Here is a 14,442-nt window from a genome sequence, read left to right on the forward strand (position 1 = left end):
GCCAGTGATGTAGCCTATATCAATGACACCAGGGATCTTCATATATGCATAAAAGGGATTCTGGGGAATTACTGTTGTTTAAACGTCCTCGACTTTGGATTCATTCTACTTGAACAATTCCCAGAGCATCCTAAGGTCCTGGAACTTTCATCAATCTATTGATAGGAAAAATAATGACGACTTTCAATGTTTGGGGGGATAGCCTATATATAATTATTTTCTCTAGAATGTTTCTGAAAATTAAAAATAGCGATAATAAAGTTTACTATCAAAAGTGGCCTTGACTTGAACACACGCCCCAACAGGACTTCATTACCCATAAGGCATTTATGATTTGTGAAAAATGTGTGGTCCAAAGGCAAATGGTCCAAAGTACACCAATGTTTCGTCATAAAAGTATTCTCAACACGCTCGTCAAGTCAAACTTTAGTAAGAAGTTTACTACCGGTCAATGTTTTTTTTTTTTTTTTTTTTTTTTTTTTTTAACAGTATCGGTATAGGGCATACATGGGCAACTGGCGGCCCGGGGGCCACATGCGGCCCCCACCTTCACTTAATGCGGCCCGCAGGTTAATACTGGAACACTAATTTATTATTCATTTCAGCTGTTACAATCCCAAATATGACCTGCTTTAATTCCGTCAGTCTGTCTTAGTATAGGTTAATGGTAGGTTCATAAAGTTAACATGACTAAAAGCTTTTGAAATTAAATCAAAATGTTAGATTTCAGGATTCCAGTTCAAAAATAACAAACAACAATTCAGGATTCCAATTCAAAATAAGCAAAAATAGACGATCTACAAGCTCAAAACGCATCGCGCTGCGTTTTGAGCTTGCAGATCTGCTATTTTTGCTTCTATTGTATGCGATACTAGAATGACAAAGTAGGATAATAGCAATATGCATTGTGGCCCACTGGAGTGAAGGTGGAAATATAGTGGCCCTCGCCATCATCAAAGTTGCCCACCCCTGGTATAGGGTCTATATGCTACCATAGTATGCTACACTACAGGAATTATGAGGAATAGGCTATGTTGTAAATGTATAAACAATAGGTCTACTGGTGTGACATACCGGGTAAACAAAAAACAAGAAACAATTATAAATACATTTCTGTTCTATATTGAGTTAAAACTCAAACGCCCTTATTTACAGTAATGCTTACAATATAATAATATATGATGTGCCAGATTCCTCAAGCTGTTTATTGTGGCTAGCTATTAAAAGGGGTTCAAATTGAGGCGCTTTTGGTACAATTGTGCTTATTTAAGACAGTCAGAAATAAATTGTGAAATAGATAAAAGTTTGCTGTGGTCACTGCAGTTACAAACCATATTAAAAAGACCATGTCTCCCTCAGTCCATCTCCAACTACTTTCCCATGCTGACGACACCTGGTGAGGTGAGGTGACTGCAGTCATCAGTATCAAGAACATCAATGTGTATTCCTATATTATTAGTAGGCCTACTATTAGGCTACTATTATTTATTATTGTTCAAATTAATTAATTAGTGGAAGGTTTTCAAAGCAAATAGGGTTAGATTCCATCCAGGTCCATCACCACAGATATGGCAATTGAATCATATCAATCTCAAATCTGCACTTAATTTAAATTTAACTCTATGAATCTGCACCATATAGCCAGACATCCATATTATACCTCTATGATCAAATCATAGCTCTTATTTTGAAGTCCGCCACCCGGAAGCCATATGCTTCCGTACGTATGCTTGCTTGACGGAACTCTGACAGAAGCAGGACAGAAGCAACGATTTGTGTTTTCATTGTGGTAGAAGCAACAACAAGCTGTATACAAACGGTTAAGAGTGTATCGTATTCTGTCGGAATCCGACTCAGTTGTAGTCTACTTGTATTTGATCGTGTATTTGTTCTGTCAACGGGAATTATCGTTGTCCTGTTGCTGCTTGCAGGAGGTAAAAAAGAACAGTGAGGAGCTGACTTGTGCAACTCAACTTACACTTTGATTTGACCTCGCCGTGTACTGTAGAATTCTACACTTTGTATGAATTCCTCTCTTCCAGTCGACGTGACAGAATAGTTATTTCCACTGCAAGGGTCAGAGTCCGTTCATTTATTTTAGAAAATGGCAGAGCCACAACAAGTAGGAGAGTTATTGCCAGAGGATGTTGACACAGACGACTGCATGACTTCATACACCCACATCTACAGTCCAGATCTATTAAAGTAAGTATTAATAGTGCAACAGTGTAGTAAGTGAGCTCTCTGTGTTATACCATAATACCGTTGGTGTTGCACATGATTAGAATTGGCCAATGGCATCATCATAATGTCAAGGTTTGGGTAAATGTGGAAAGTGTAAATACATTAATGATAATGTATGCTATGCCATGTAAGTCTTGATTGATTTTATTATTATTATTATTAGGGATCAAGTTGCCTTTATAACTGGTGGAGGATCTGGAATTGGTCTGCGTATAGCTGAGGTATTCATGAGGTAAGACATATTTCTTGACACCATGTTGGGGCAATAGTAGCCTATCAACTGCATCAAACTATTGCTACCTCTCTTCCTTAGCAATCTGCTTGTAGAATGTATATCCAGCAGTGAAAACTATGAATTGTGTGAAGTACGGAAACGGTGACCCTGGTGGAACATTTTGTAGTTTACAACCACATTTGAGTCATTGATGACATCTTAGAATTATGTCCATTAGAAATTCTCAATTGTGCATTTTGTACTGTAAAGGTGCATAGTCTTCCATGGATGTGGCACCTGACTTTGCCCCCAATCTTTGCTATCTTGAGAGCCAGGCCGTTGTCTCTTAGCTTATAGTTTGACGTTATGAGATTAAGCATGTCAGAAATACAAGCTCACGCTTAAGTGGATCGACACTTTTTAAGAGATTCACCCCTACAACACAACAGAATCCGGAGAGTTAATGTAACTCTGGAAGTGTAAAGACATACCCTGGGTTCTATTGTGTATAGTCCTTGCAACATGACTATTTGTCGCGTTAACCTTTTACCGTTTGATAATACTCAACCTTTGCTGAACCATTATCACCTTTTGGTTATCACAAATATTCATAATGGTCACCTGACCTTTATCCTCCTCATTATATGCTGTGTTATGTGTGTGTGTGTGTGTGTGCGTGTGTGTGTGTGTGTGTGTGTGTGTGTGTGTGTGTGTGTGTGTGTGTGCGTGCGTGCGTGCGTGCGTGTCTCACCAAATTACTGCCTGTCTGTCACCCTACTTATCCAATCCGCTTAAGTACTACATTCCCTTTTCAGCCACTTTAATTATACCTTCTCACATGATATATATGTATTTTTTATAGTATTTACCTCTTGCCTTGAGCCTAATGTATACTTGTCGCACAGCAGTTCCGCCCAACAAAAATAGCTATTTTGTTTTTAATTGATACTAACTAGGCTTAGTGCATTCTAACAGATATCTTGTATGTCTTTCAGGCATGGCTGTGACACAGCGATAGCCAGCAGGAACTTGGACAAGCTCAAAGAGGTCACTCTTAACCCATCCAGACCTAGAACGTATTACGCATTATTACTTTAGCCATTATTTTATTCCTTAACACATTGACCGCCATTTTAACATACCTCCGTACTTCCACCTGCCATTCGTCTCCATAGACTTCCATGTAATTGGGTGTGCACGGATCATGCACACCCATGCCTAGATAATGCACCACGTGTGTCCACATTGCTCACAGCTTTCAAACAAAAAAATCCGAATGGAAATCCGTTCAGGCATTCATGAGATAACAGCCACTATGTTTAACAAAGATGGCTGCCAAAATGGCTGCCATGCTTGAAAGATGGGGTTGCTATGGGGGTTAAACCAAAGAGATTCTGTTAAACATGCAATTTCGCGATTGCTATCATGCCTACTCCATTTTTTGGGGTCAAAAATTTTTTTTGAAAAAAATTTTTTTTTGAATTTTTTTATTTTTTATTTTTATTTTTTTTAAATTCTCGGGACTATCGGGCCTGGCGGGGAAAGACATTGGAATAATCTCGGGACTATCGGGCCTGGCAGGGAATGAGTTAGATATTAAAAAATAGCAGATGTGCAAGCTCACAGTGCGGAACGAGTGCCGCGCTGCTTGCTTGTAGATCTGCTATTTTTGAAAAATCGTGAAGATTTTTGCAAGTCTTTGAAGATTTTTGACCCGATTCTATAAATGTCTTCTAAATCTTCTAAATCAGTGGTGCTCAAACCTTTTCATGTCAAGGACCCCCAAAATTACATGTATTTGGCCGCGGACCCCCATCTCAAAATATGTTGTTCCAGGGACCCCCAATAGCAAAGATTTCAGTTACAAAGGTTTGCTTTGAAAATCATATATTCAAAGATTTGCAAAAGAAATCACGATTTTTCAAAAATAGCAGATCTACAAGCTAGCATCGCGGCACTCGGTGCCGCGCACTGAGCTTGTGTATCTGTTATTTTTTAACAGTTAAAGCATAACATAATGGTCTAAGTGGTTCCAGGTTTTATGAAACCTGATACCCCATTAGTTCGACTCATTGTGACGCTGTCCATCCCTTTAGGCCGCCAACAAGTTGTCTGCTGCGTCCGGACGCCGCTGTCTCCCTTTGTGTATTGACGTGAGGCAGCCAGAGACCATTGCCGCTGCCGTGGAGGAGACGCTGAAAGAGTTTGGTCGCATAGACATCCTCATTAACAGTATGCAAATGTGACTGTCTTTCTGTCTGTGGTAGCCCGATAATTGGGCGGGACTCTTAAACTTAAATTACAAGCACCCAACCACACAGTGACACTTGTCACTATCACGTTCTTCATTTTACAACACCCCTATAATAAAAACATATCGTCACTGTCGGGCAGAAACCTTGTATCTCCAAGTTTGTTTTTTCACCAAGTAAAGCCCTACTTCATCACACAAGGCCGTCGCACAACAGTAGTGAAAACAGCCGATCTACAAGCACACAACGCCTCGCGGTGCGAGGCGTTGTGTGCTTGTAGATCTGCTATTTTCACTAGTTTAGTTCATTTTTAAAACGACAAATGCAAAACGAAAGGTCTTGGACATACAAGGTTTCCACCCAACGACGACGATATGCTAAGGTTTCCCATATGGCAATTATGTCCAAATGTGTTTGGATCAAGGCTGACTTTTGAAGGTTTTAGTTGAATCATTAACTTTATAATCACGCTGCGTCTATCTTTATCTCCTATCATTACATGTGCAGGTTCTCTCTCCAGGCTGTTACATCATTACAATATTATTACACTCCATAGATATAGTAGCTCTTTGCTTAATTGCAGTATGACTAGGGATGGGATGATATGAACATTTCATATCACGATTATTGTGACAAAAGAAATCGCGATTTACGATATTATCGCGATAATCAAAATTCATCATCCTGGGACGGAACATGATTTGTCCAAAAATAGCAGATCACAACGCGTTGCAACACGTTGTGAGCTTGTAGATCGGCTATTTTTTGGCTAAGACATTTGATAGAGAGTGAGAAAAAGACTGTATCGAGTATGTGTATTATAAGTACCTTTTACCAATAGAGGGTTTAAATGGTACCAGATATGCAGCTCGGCAAATAAATGGAGAATTGATCCCAGTGCATGACGGAGGACGATATCACGATAAATTAAATCTCCACAATATGATTATCGTGAATGAATGTTTTTTTTATCACAATAAACGATAATATCGCTTATTGTCCCATCCTTCAGTATACATACAGCTGATTGTTGTGTTATAATGATCTACTGTATTCCATGTTTTGGGAATGATTATGATCATTATTTACATTCTTTGAAAGATGCTGCTGGGAATTTCCTCTGCCCTGCGACCTCCCTGTCCTTCAATGCCTTCAAGACCGTCATGGAGATAGACACCATGGGCACGTTCAATACCAGCAAGGTGCTTTATGAGAAGTGGTTCAAGGTACTGTGTTTTTCCGTGTCAGTCTGCTTGTGCATCCATTACGTTGTTTCTATTATCTGTGTGGAGATACTCCTTTTCTCTGAGAAAAAGTGGGTCACTCTCCTGTGCAACACTGGTCTGGAAGTACAAATCTATTAGATAGATAGATAGATAGATACCTTTATTATCCCAAGGGGGAAATTCAGTTGTCCAGTAGTAGCACAGCAGTATACAGTTATTTACAAAGTTACAGAGACGTAAGAAAAGATAGATAAGAGGGAAAAAAACAAAACAAAGACAAGAGCAGTACAGTACCAATAAAGAGAAGGTGCATCAATAGAGGGGGCGAATAATATATAAGTATATATACATAAAGTGTCTTGCAAAAGAGACCATAGCAGTCAATGCTAGTTAGTGCAAACAAGTATCTCCCTGTCATTGTTAAACAAAGCAAAAATACTCAGAAACTACCAACACTAACAACCTAATAGTGCAGTGTCAAAAATCAGTGCGAAAAATGAAGAAACTAGGAAGCGTGTCACCGCAAGGCACACATGAGCACTCTTCCTGGAAGGTCCTTAGAGGTCAAAGTCAATACAGCAATAGTTCCTTAGAGGTCAAAGTCAATACAGCAATGGTTCCGTAAGTCTAAGTTAGGAAGGGAGACCTTTTCAAGCGTCCGTTATGTGTCTCGTGTTATTTGCACAGCTTCTGTTTTTCTTGCAGACATAGACTGTTTTTTTCTGATAGTTTGTTTGTGTCCCATGATGGTTTTGTGCAGGACCATGGAGGCAACATTGTGAACATCTCTGCAACACTTGGCTACAGGGGGCAGGGCCTCCAAGTGCATGCTGGCTCTGCAAAGGCTGCCAATGGTAAGAAGAACCAGTTGCCATTCATATCTGTCTCTCCAGACTCAAATTGTATTATGTATTATATTGAATGAAGACTGAAGGCATTTAATCAACACATTTTGTAAGGTCACAGTGACCGTTACCACTTACTTCGATTCAGTGCTTCCATGAGTACTGTAAGTGGACATTTGTGCGAAATATCAGTCGCTGAGATATTGTTCCTGAGATATTTGCCTTCATGAGATTGAGACAGATATGAAGTGATATCACAGTGACCTCGACATTTGAGCACAAGTGGACATTTCTGCCCATGAAATTCTCTCAAGGCATTCGCGAGATAAGGTTGGGATGGACAGGCGACAACCCGAGAACACAATGCCTCCGGCTACAGCGGGGGTCAGCAACCCGCGGCTCTAGAGCCGCATGCGGCTCTTTAGCGACACCCTAGTGGCTTCCTGGAGCTTTTCAAAAATTTATGAAAATGGAAAAAAATAGGGGGAAAAAACTATTTTTTGTTTTAACGATTTTTTTATCGTCACTTTCGGGCAGAAACCTTGCAACTCCAAGTTTAAAATTTTGTATGTTTTTTTTTTTTTTTTTTTTCACAAAGTAAAGCCCTGCTTCATCATACATGACTGACGCACAAAAGTAGTGAAAACAGCAGATCTACAAGCACACAACGCCTCGCGGTGCGAGGCGTTGTGTGCTTGTAGATCGGCTGTTTTCACTAGTTTTGTTCATTTTTTTAAATGATAAATACAAAACGAAGTTTTGGACATACAAGGTTTCCACCCGACAACGACGATATATAAGCCTTTTATAATTTTTTGCGGCTCCAGGCAGATTTGTTTTGTTTGTTTTTTGGTCCAATATGGCTCTTTCAACATTTTGGGTTGCCGACCCCTGGGCTACAGCTATCTGACTGTGGAGGCATAAGAATGAGATTGAGAATCCTTCCAAAATAACTCGGTTTCCTGTCTACAGATGCCATGACCAAGCACCTGGCTGTGGAATGGGGTCCTAGTGGAGTCAGGGTCAACACGATAGCCCCTGGTCCTATCTCTGGCACAGAAGGCTTCCGAAGACTGGGTGAGGATTTGCTATAATATATCTGGGGAATGAGCGATTTTACTGTCATTTAGTTTACTTATGTTTTAATATATAAAGACTAGAGATGCCAACTATAGTTTATGTAACTGCAAGTTTCAAATTGGCAACACATAATTGCAACTTCAGGACATATACAGTACAACCGCACCATAACCAAAAAGGCAATTCAGATTTACAATGACTCTACCCACCCTCTTCGCCCTTCATTTGAGCCGTTACCATCAGGCAGGAGGCTTAAAGTACCTCTAGCTAAAAAGAAGGGCTCCGAGTCATCATTTGTGCCAACTGCAGTAGAATTTTTAAATAAGAAAACGTTTAAATAGTTCCAACCCCTACAGCACTTGGATCACTGCTGCTATGTGTTGTGGGATGCATTTTATATCGATTTTAATGCATTTGTGTATTCTATGTATGTTTTATTGTTGTATCCTGACTGACTACCTGTGTGCCAAAAACACATTTCCATTTTACAGTATGTCAAATTTAATGGACAATAATGTTTTCTTAACTTATCTTATTCTGTAACCTTAACTTAGGCCCATCGCTCCCAGTGGAGCATAGGCCATCGACGACTCTTCTCCATTGCTTCTTGGCATGTTTTGCAAATGGAGAGAGTTACTGGCTGAAGCCTACCCATGATACTGTACATAAATATAAAAATATACATACAGTATTCCTCTTGCTTCTGTTCAGAATGGCTGTTATTAAGTGGCTAGTTCATAACTTCATAAATAGACCAACTAAAGAACTAATTAATTCATGTAAAGGTTTCAACTTTTGCTGAACTATGTTTGAATCCCTCAAAAGGCGGCCCCAGGGGTGAAGCCGCCGGTGCATTCCGGTCCATTCCGCTGCAGCGGGCAGGCAACAAGACGGAGATGGCCCACGGGGTTCTGTTCCTGGCCAGCCGGGCCTCGTCCTATGTGACCGGGGCCATCCTGGTGGCGGACGGTGGGGCGTGGCTGACTTCCCACAATGACGTGTCCGTGCTGTTGGGTATACTCTCCTCTAAATCCGCTAAACTCTGAACCAGGCCCCTCCTCTCCTCCTCCTCAACACAGGTGTGTAGGAGGAGGCCGAGCTTGAGGTCTGTATGGAAAGACAATAAGTGGAGTTTAGAACTTTCACATTGAGAGTGTTCTGGTGACTAGCATCCGTGTACTATGAACAGGCACGTGCACACATATACATCAAAGCGGCCTTGAGCCCCTGCCCTTTTATCCTTCTGTAAAAAAAAGTGCCCTCTCGAGACCATGAATGCAGTTTTTACTATGGTCTTTCCATGCCATAGCTGAAGGCGGCGTTCAAGAGAATCGCCTTGTCCAAACTCTCCTGAACTTAAACGCATCGTCTTATAAATAATGTCCCTCTCTGTGTAGAAATCCATGCTGTACACCACATCTCCAGTATTGACTTGGTTATGCTTAGTTCAGTGTGGTTTCACACACCGGAAATAGCCGACCTCCAAGCTCACTGCGACGCGTTGTGAGCTTGGAGGTCTGCTATTTTTGGTGCTTCCACCAAAAGGCACTTTTGGAATTTCCAGCCCCTGCCTCTCTAACATTCTCTGCACGTCCCTAACTATGAATGATTCTGAAATAACGTGGCTATTGTTGTCAGGTTAAGTTTCAGTGTTGCCTCGTCCTTCCTGGCAGTCATCTTTCTTAACAATTTTGCTGCCATTTTAAACATAACTGTAGTAAGCAGCTGCCAAATTGTCCTTACCTTTTAACGTGGGCACGCGCACGCATCGTGCACAATCTGTGCGCGACTCATCTATTAGACGTGTAGACTCGGTGACAAGCTTTCGAATAAAAAAACCCCCATTGAAATAGACATATCCGTTGCCACGCTGTATCCCTGCTTATCCGCCAGTGTTTACATGAAAAAACATTGAAAAAAGCCAGCTGTGCGCTATGGTAACACTTGGACACGTTCGCGCACGATATGTGCGGGGATCATAATCCAGGCGTGTAGAGACTGGATCAAAGTTTCCAAACGCAAAAATCAGATTGAAAAACGAGCTTTCCATCGCCGAGTAGCTTCCTCTTCTGTTACAATGTAAACCAATGGAGGCGGGACTATGGCCCAGGCTCAGACCGGATACGGAAAGCTAGATCCGGTCCAAACGGGAAATAGGACCGGATACAGTTAGGGGGTGGGCCACTGGGCCTAAAGTCTCCGAAACGGATATATACAGCGATCATACTTTTAATCGTTTCATAATGATTAAAGCTAATTAAATTTCCGGGAACGTCGGGCATCGCAGAGAGGTACAGCGGGAAATCCCCGGTTTCGACGGAGATCGCAGAGTATGAGTTAAAGTCGGCCCAAGCTGAGGACGTTTACAGAAACCTCCTGTAGTTGCTGTATTTTGATGTGAATTCATACAATGTGAAATTTGCTCATCTACTTGTCTTTCTTTTTTTCCTTTTAGGTTTTTGGTCAGCTGAACACAGACACAAGTAAAGAGAGAGAAGTTGATATTACAAATCAGAAACCATCTGTAAATCTAATGTTCTGTCGATGGTCTTCTCAACGTAATACTCCCTGTAAGGTTAAAGGGTTTAGAGAACGTGAAAACTTAAGTATCATCTACACCAGAGGTGGGCAACTTTGATGATGGCGAGGGCCACTATATTTCCACCTTCACTCCAGAGGGCCACATTGCATATTGCTATGTCCTACTTTGTCATTCTAGTATCTCATACAATAGAAGCAAAAATAGCAGATCTACAAGCTCAAAACGCATCGCGCTGCGATGCGTTTTGAGCTTGTAGATCAGCTATTTTTGCTTCTTTTGAATTGGAATCCTGAATTATTTTCGTTATTTCTTAATTGGAATCCTGAAATGTAACATTTTGATTTAATTTCAAACGCATTTAGTTATATACTCATGTTAAATTTATGAACCTAAATACAAATACATTGGACATAAAAAACAAAAAACATTTTAATGCTACTATACTAGTCATTAAGCTGCTAATATAGACTGACGGAATTAAAGCAGGTCATGGAATTTTAACAGCTGAAATCAATAATATCAGTTTTTCGGTATTAACCTGCGGGCCGCATTAAGTGAAGGTGGGGGCCGCATGTGGCCCCCGGGCCGCCAGTTGCCCTACACCATAGGAAATATTTTGTGTGTTTAATAGTTAGAATGTTGGTTATGGACCAAATGTGAATGAGTAAGTCAACTCTCGCTGTACTGTCCAAGTTAAGAATCAATTCATTCTTAGAATATAACTCTTACTCTTCAGTGATCTAGTTTGTAATTATGCACATTATTTGTAATTTTTATATGAAATGTTCACAATCCTCATGAATAAATATTTTATAATTACAGCCAATAATGATTGTAGTTTATTGCATTATCACAGATAATTTGATCCACATGTGATTGTATTCTCAAACACCTAGATCAGTTTGTTGTAAGTGCAAGCGTATAAATTACATTGCACGTTGAGTGGAATAAATGGTACTGGCACTACCTATCACGCAAAAACAATACATTGCGTAGCCTATTCAGGCTTTTTTCTTTCTCTTGCAAATATTTGATCACAGACACAGTTTTTTAATCAAATATAAGGTTACAATTAAATGACAACCATGGCCAATGACCTGTGACATGCAATATTGTAGGGCTTAAAGGAGTAGTTCACCCCCAAAATGACGTTTTTTCTATTGATTAGTCACGCCATGGAGAGTTGAGTTCAATAATATTTTTTGGTTTTTGTCACATTCCTAAGACAAAAATGTGATGACAATAAATTTACCCCCATTCGTTCCGGATGGTGACCCGTTTCGAAACGGGTCCCCATCCGGAATCAATGGGGGTAAATTTACTTGAATCAAATTTTTGTCTTAGGAATGTGACAAAAACCCCAAAAAATATTATTGAACTCTACTCTCCATGGCGTGACTAATCAATAGGAAAAAAGTCATTTTGGGGGTGAACTACTCCTTTAACTCATCAAAACTGTAAACAGCATGAAGGTACACTAAAGAAGTAAAGTCACGAGGACTTGTTTCTATTGTGGTCCTATGTATTCAATTCATCAATAGGGCATAGAATATTAACATAATACATGTCATCAACAAATACACAAATAAATAGCTCTTGCAAGCTAGAATGGTTTTGGTCCAATGGTTGCTTGTCAGGAGTTTGCCGGCTGCTGCTATGCACATTATATTCCACACGGGGGAGCCATACTACAGCATTTTACTTTATGCATTCATTTGTTGAGAATAACTTGAAGGCAGCCTACGATATTTAAAGACCTCAAGATGATACCAACATCTCTATTAGTGGTCAGGAATGGAACGGGTACAAGTGACCAGGTGAACCATTAACACTGTATTCGGTTCATAGCAATTTCCAACGGGTTACTGTGTGCGAAAGGGACTCATTTATTCTACATCCATGATGTTATAATTGTTATCTATACTATAATTTTGCGAATGTCTGAGTGTCTGTCTGAGTGAGTGTCTGTCTGTCTCAGCGTTTCTCCTCGGTGGCTGGAGCAATTGATCTGAAATCGCATCACCATCAGCATATGAACACACCTGACATAACTGTGAAGCCCGTTTGTCACTTTCACGAATCGTATGCTGTATAATAGCATTTTTATGGTGTATCTATATCTATTTACAGTACCTTTTGTGACCACACATGTTAAGGGAGGGGCGCTGTTGTTCAGGCCATGCACAATCACACACAAACCCACACACAAACACACACACACACACACACACACACACACACACACACACACGGGGGGGGGGGGGGGGGGGGGGGTTCTGGCCCTGTTACAGATGTTGTCCAAAATCATGCAGATCGGTACACAGTATCTCTGTAGCCGTTAAATGGAACGGGTATTTACATTGATGCTCCTACATATTAGCATGCAAGCACCAGTTAAAGTTACTTTCCATCCAACAGTGCACATCCCATAATCCACACACTGCACATCATTTCGGAGCTCATATCTTTGAACGGGTAAGGGCTAGTTCTCATTAAAAGGGAAGATTCTATGGAGATTGTGATACACATTCACAATATGTATTACACAAACAACTATTTTATTTATATAGGCTAATGCTCAATACTCCATCGCGCAGGGACGTCGCTTGCCAAAAAAGCAGATCAACAAGCTAAAAGCGTGTGTACTCAATATAAAAAAAAAAAACGTATAGATCTGTTATTTTGGCATGCGACACCGTCGTACCACGGAGCACACCGGCTTATATTATTATTAACCCCAGTGATACTGCGGTGTGCGTTGTGCGCACGCGTGAGACGTCAGCTGTGAGTGTGCGGCTGGAGGAGGAGGAGGATGGGGACATCACTGCTCACTGCTGCTGATGCTGAGGAGAGAGATCCGTGTTGACCCGCACTGCCATGGCGCTCTCTGCCTCGACCTGATCGATACGCGATCGATGGCACCGGCGTCTTCCAGTCGCATCTCGTGTTTTCGGGACGAGGAGAAGAACGCGAAGGATTCGGCGGAGAGGAGGCGACAAGGACGGCGTTTTTAACCCAGCCGAGTCGGGGCCTGTCTTGTCTTCTTGACGGACACACACACAGGTGGATGGTTCTTGTATGGAAGCGGTTCCCTTCGAAGCGGTTCACGGCAGAGATCAGAACACGGCATCTAAAAAAAGAAATGCGGATCTAATCGTCGGATCGTGTTCACACCCCCCCAGACGGGACAGAGGAGGACCTTGGCACTTCGACTTCGCCGAGCTTTTTTTTTTTTTTTAATCGCGACGCCGTGTTCGTTATTCGAGATGAGGTGGAATGTTTTGGGGGAGCTAGCTGGCTAACAAGCTAATTTCGCTAGCTGGCTATAGCAGCGGTATTCCCGATGGCAGACACGAAGGAATCTTAACGGGATGTGCTCGAAGGAAGGAAATGAATCGTATTGTTACAGGTTTGTCACATGGTAGCAGGATAATTAAATGTAATCGCGTTGCAATGAAAGATTTTCTTTTCAATCCTGACTCTTGACTCTAGCAGTGAGCTCCACCGTGGCCGCGCTGTCTGTGAGGGATAGATAGATAGATGATGAGCTAATTATTACTGCGGATCAACATTATGCACAAATTCAATCAACATTATACTATACATGTTTTGGTTCTCATCTGATCGGCTTATTTGGGTGAGATCATATGTTCGGTGTTTTAGCAGTGCTGTTTCGAAAAGTTGCTTAGGTTTCAGGGCACGTGAAGCATGTTGACATCAGCTGTTTGGCAGCAGGAGGAGTTGGCAGCAGCCAGGAGTGGACTTGCCATGACACAGTGGAACCTAGAGAGTTAGAGACAGATTTATACACGTAAGTGAAATATCCATGTAGATTTTACAATAGTGGATTTTATTTTAATGTACAATAATGTTACTCTCTTTCTCTGGGTAACTGTTGTTACCCACAACAACAAATTAGTTCAGTTGTCATTTCTCATTTGTTTTACTTCCGAAATTAGACAATGATAATGGGAGTGTCACACGCATAATTATTCAAACACTTATCAAAGATTTATTTTGAAGTTGAGCCATGCCTTTA

At 41.0% G+C, this 14,442-nt stretch overlaps 1 protein-coding gene across 3 annotated transcripts; it reads left to right on the plus strand.

Annotated features, from left to right (window-relative positions):
• The first annotated feature begins 1,734 nt into the window (after window positions 1–1,734).
• Window positions 1,735–10,623, plus strand: decr2 (2,4-dienoyl CoA reductase 2, peroxisomal). 3 transcript variants are annotated; one of them, XR_013962975.1, is made up of 9 exons: window positions 1,735–2,205; window positions 2,408–2,476; window positions 3,454–3,505; window positions 4,555–4,690; window positions 5,812–5,936; window positions 6,697–6,790; window positions 7,754–7,858; window positions 8,687–8,966; window positions 10,317–10,623. XR_013962975.1 is itself a non-coding variant. In XM_080747618.1 (9 exons), exons 1-8 carry the CDS (start codon window positions 2,105–2,107, stop codon window positions 8,905–8,907), a joined length of 903 nt encoding a protein of 300 aa, XP_080603744.1. In that variant the 5' UTR covers window positions 1,735–2,104; the 3' UTR covers window positions 8,908–8,940; window positions 10,317–10,623. The 3 variants fall into 3 exon arrangements, 2 of the variants coding, with proteins under 2 accessions (XP_080603744.1, XP_080603745.1); XM_080747618.1 differs by having other exon boundaries at window positions 8,687–8,940; XM_080747619.1 differs by having other exon boundaries at window positions 8,687–8,875.
• The last annotated feature ends 3,819 nt before the right edge of the window (window positions 10,624–14,442 follow it).

The sequence above is a fragment of the Nannobrachium achirus genome, assembly GCF_963921795.1.
Source record: "Nannobrachium achirus genome assembly, chromosome: 18".
Classification (NCBI taxonomy): Eukaryota; Metazoa; Chordata; class Actinopteri; order Myctophiformes; family Myctophidae; genus Nannobrachium; species Nannobrachium achirus.

Coding starts and splice junctions, on each gene's coding strand:
- decr2 (XM_080747618.1), top strand. CDS start 2,105: ATGGCAGAGCCACAACAAGTAGGAGAGTTATTGCCAGAGGATGTTGAC. Junction 2,477..3,453: donor ATAGCTGAGGTATTCATGAG/GTAAGACATATT, acceptor TATGTCTTTCAG/GCATGGCTGTGACACAGCGA. Junction 5,937..6,696: donor TTTATGAGAAGTGGTTCAAG/GTACTGTGTTTT, acceptor GGTTTTGTGCAG/GACCATGGAGGCAACATTGT.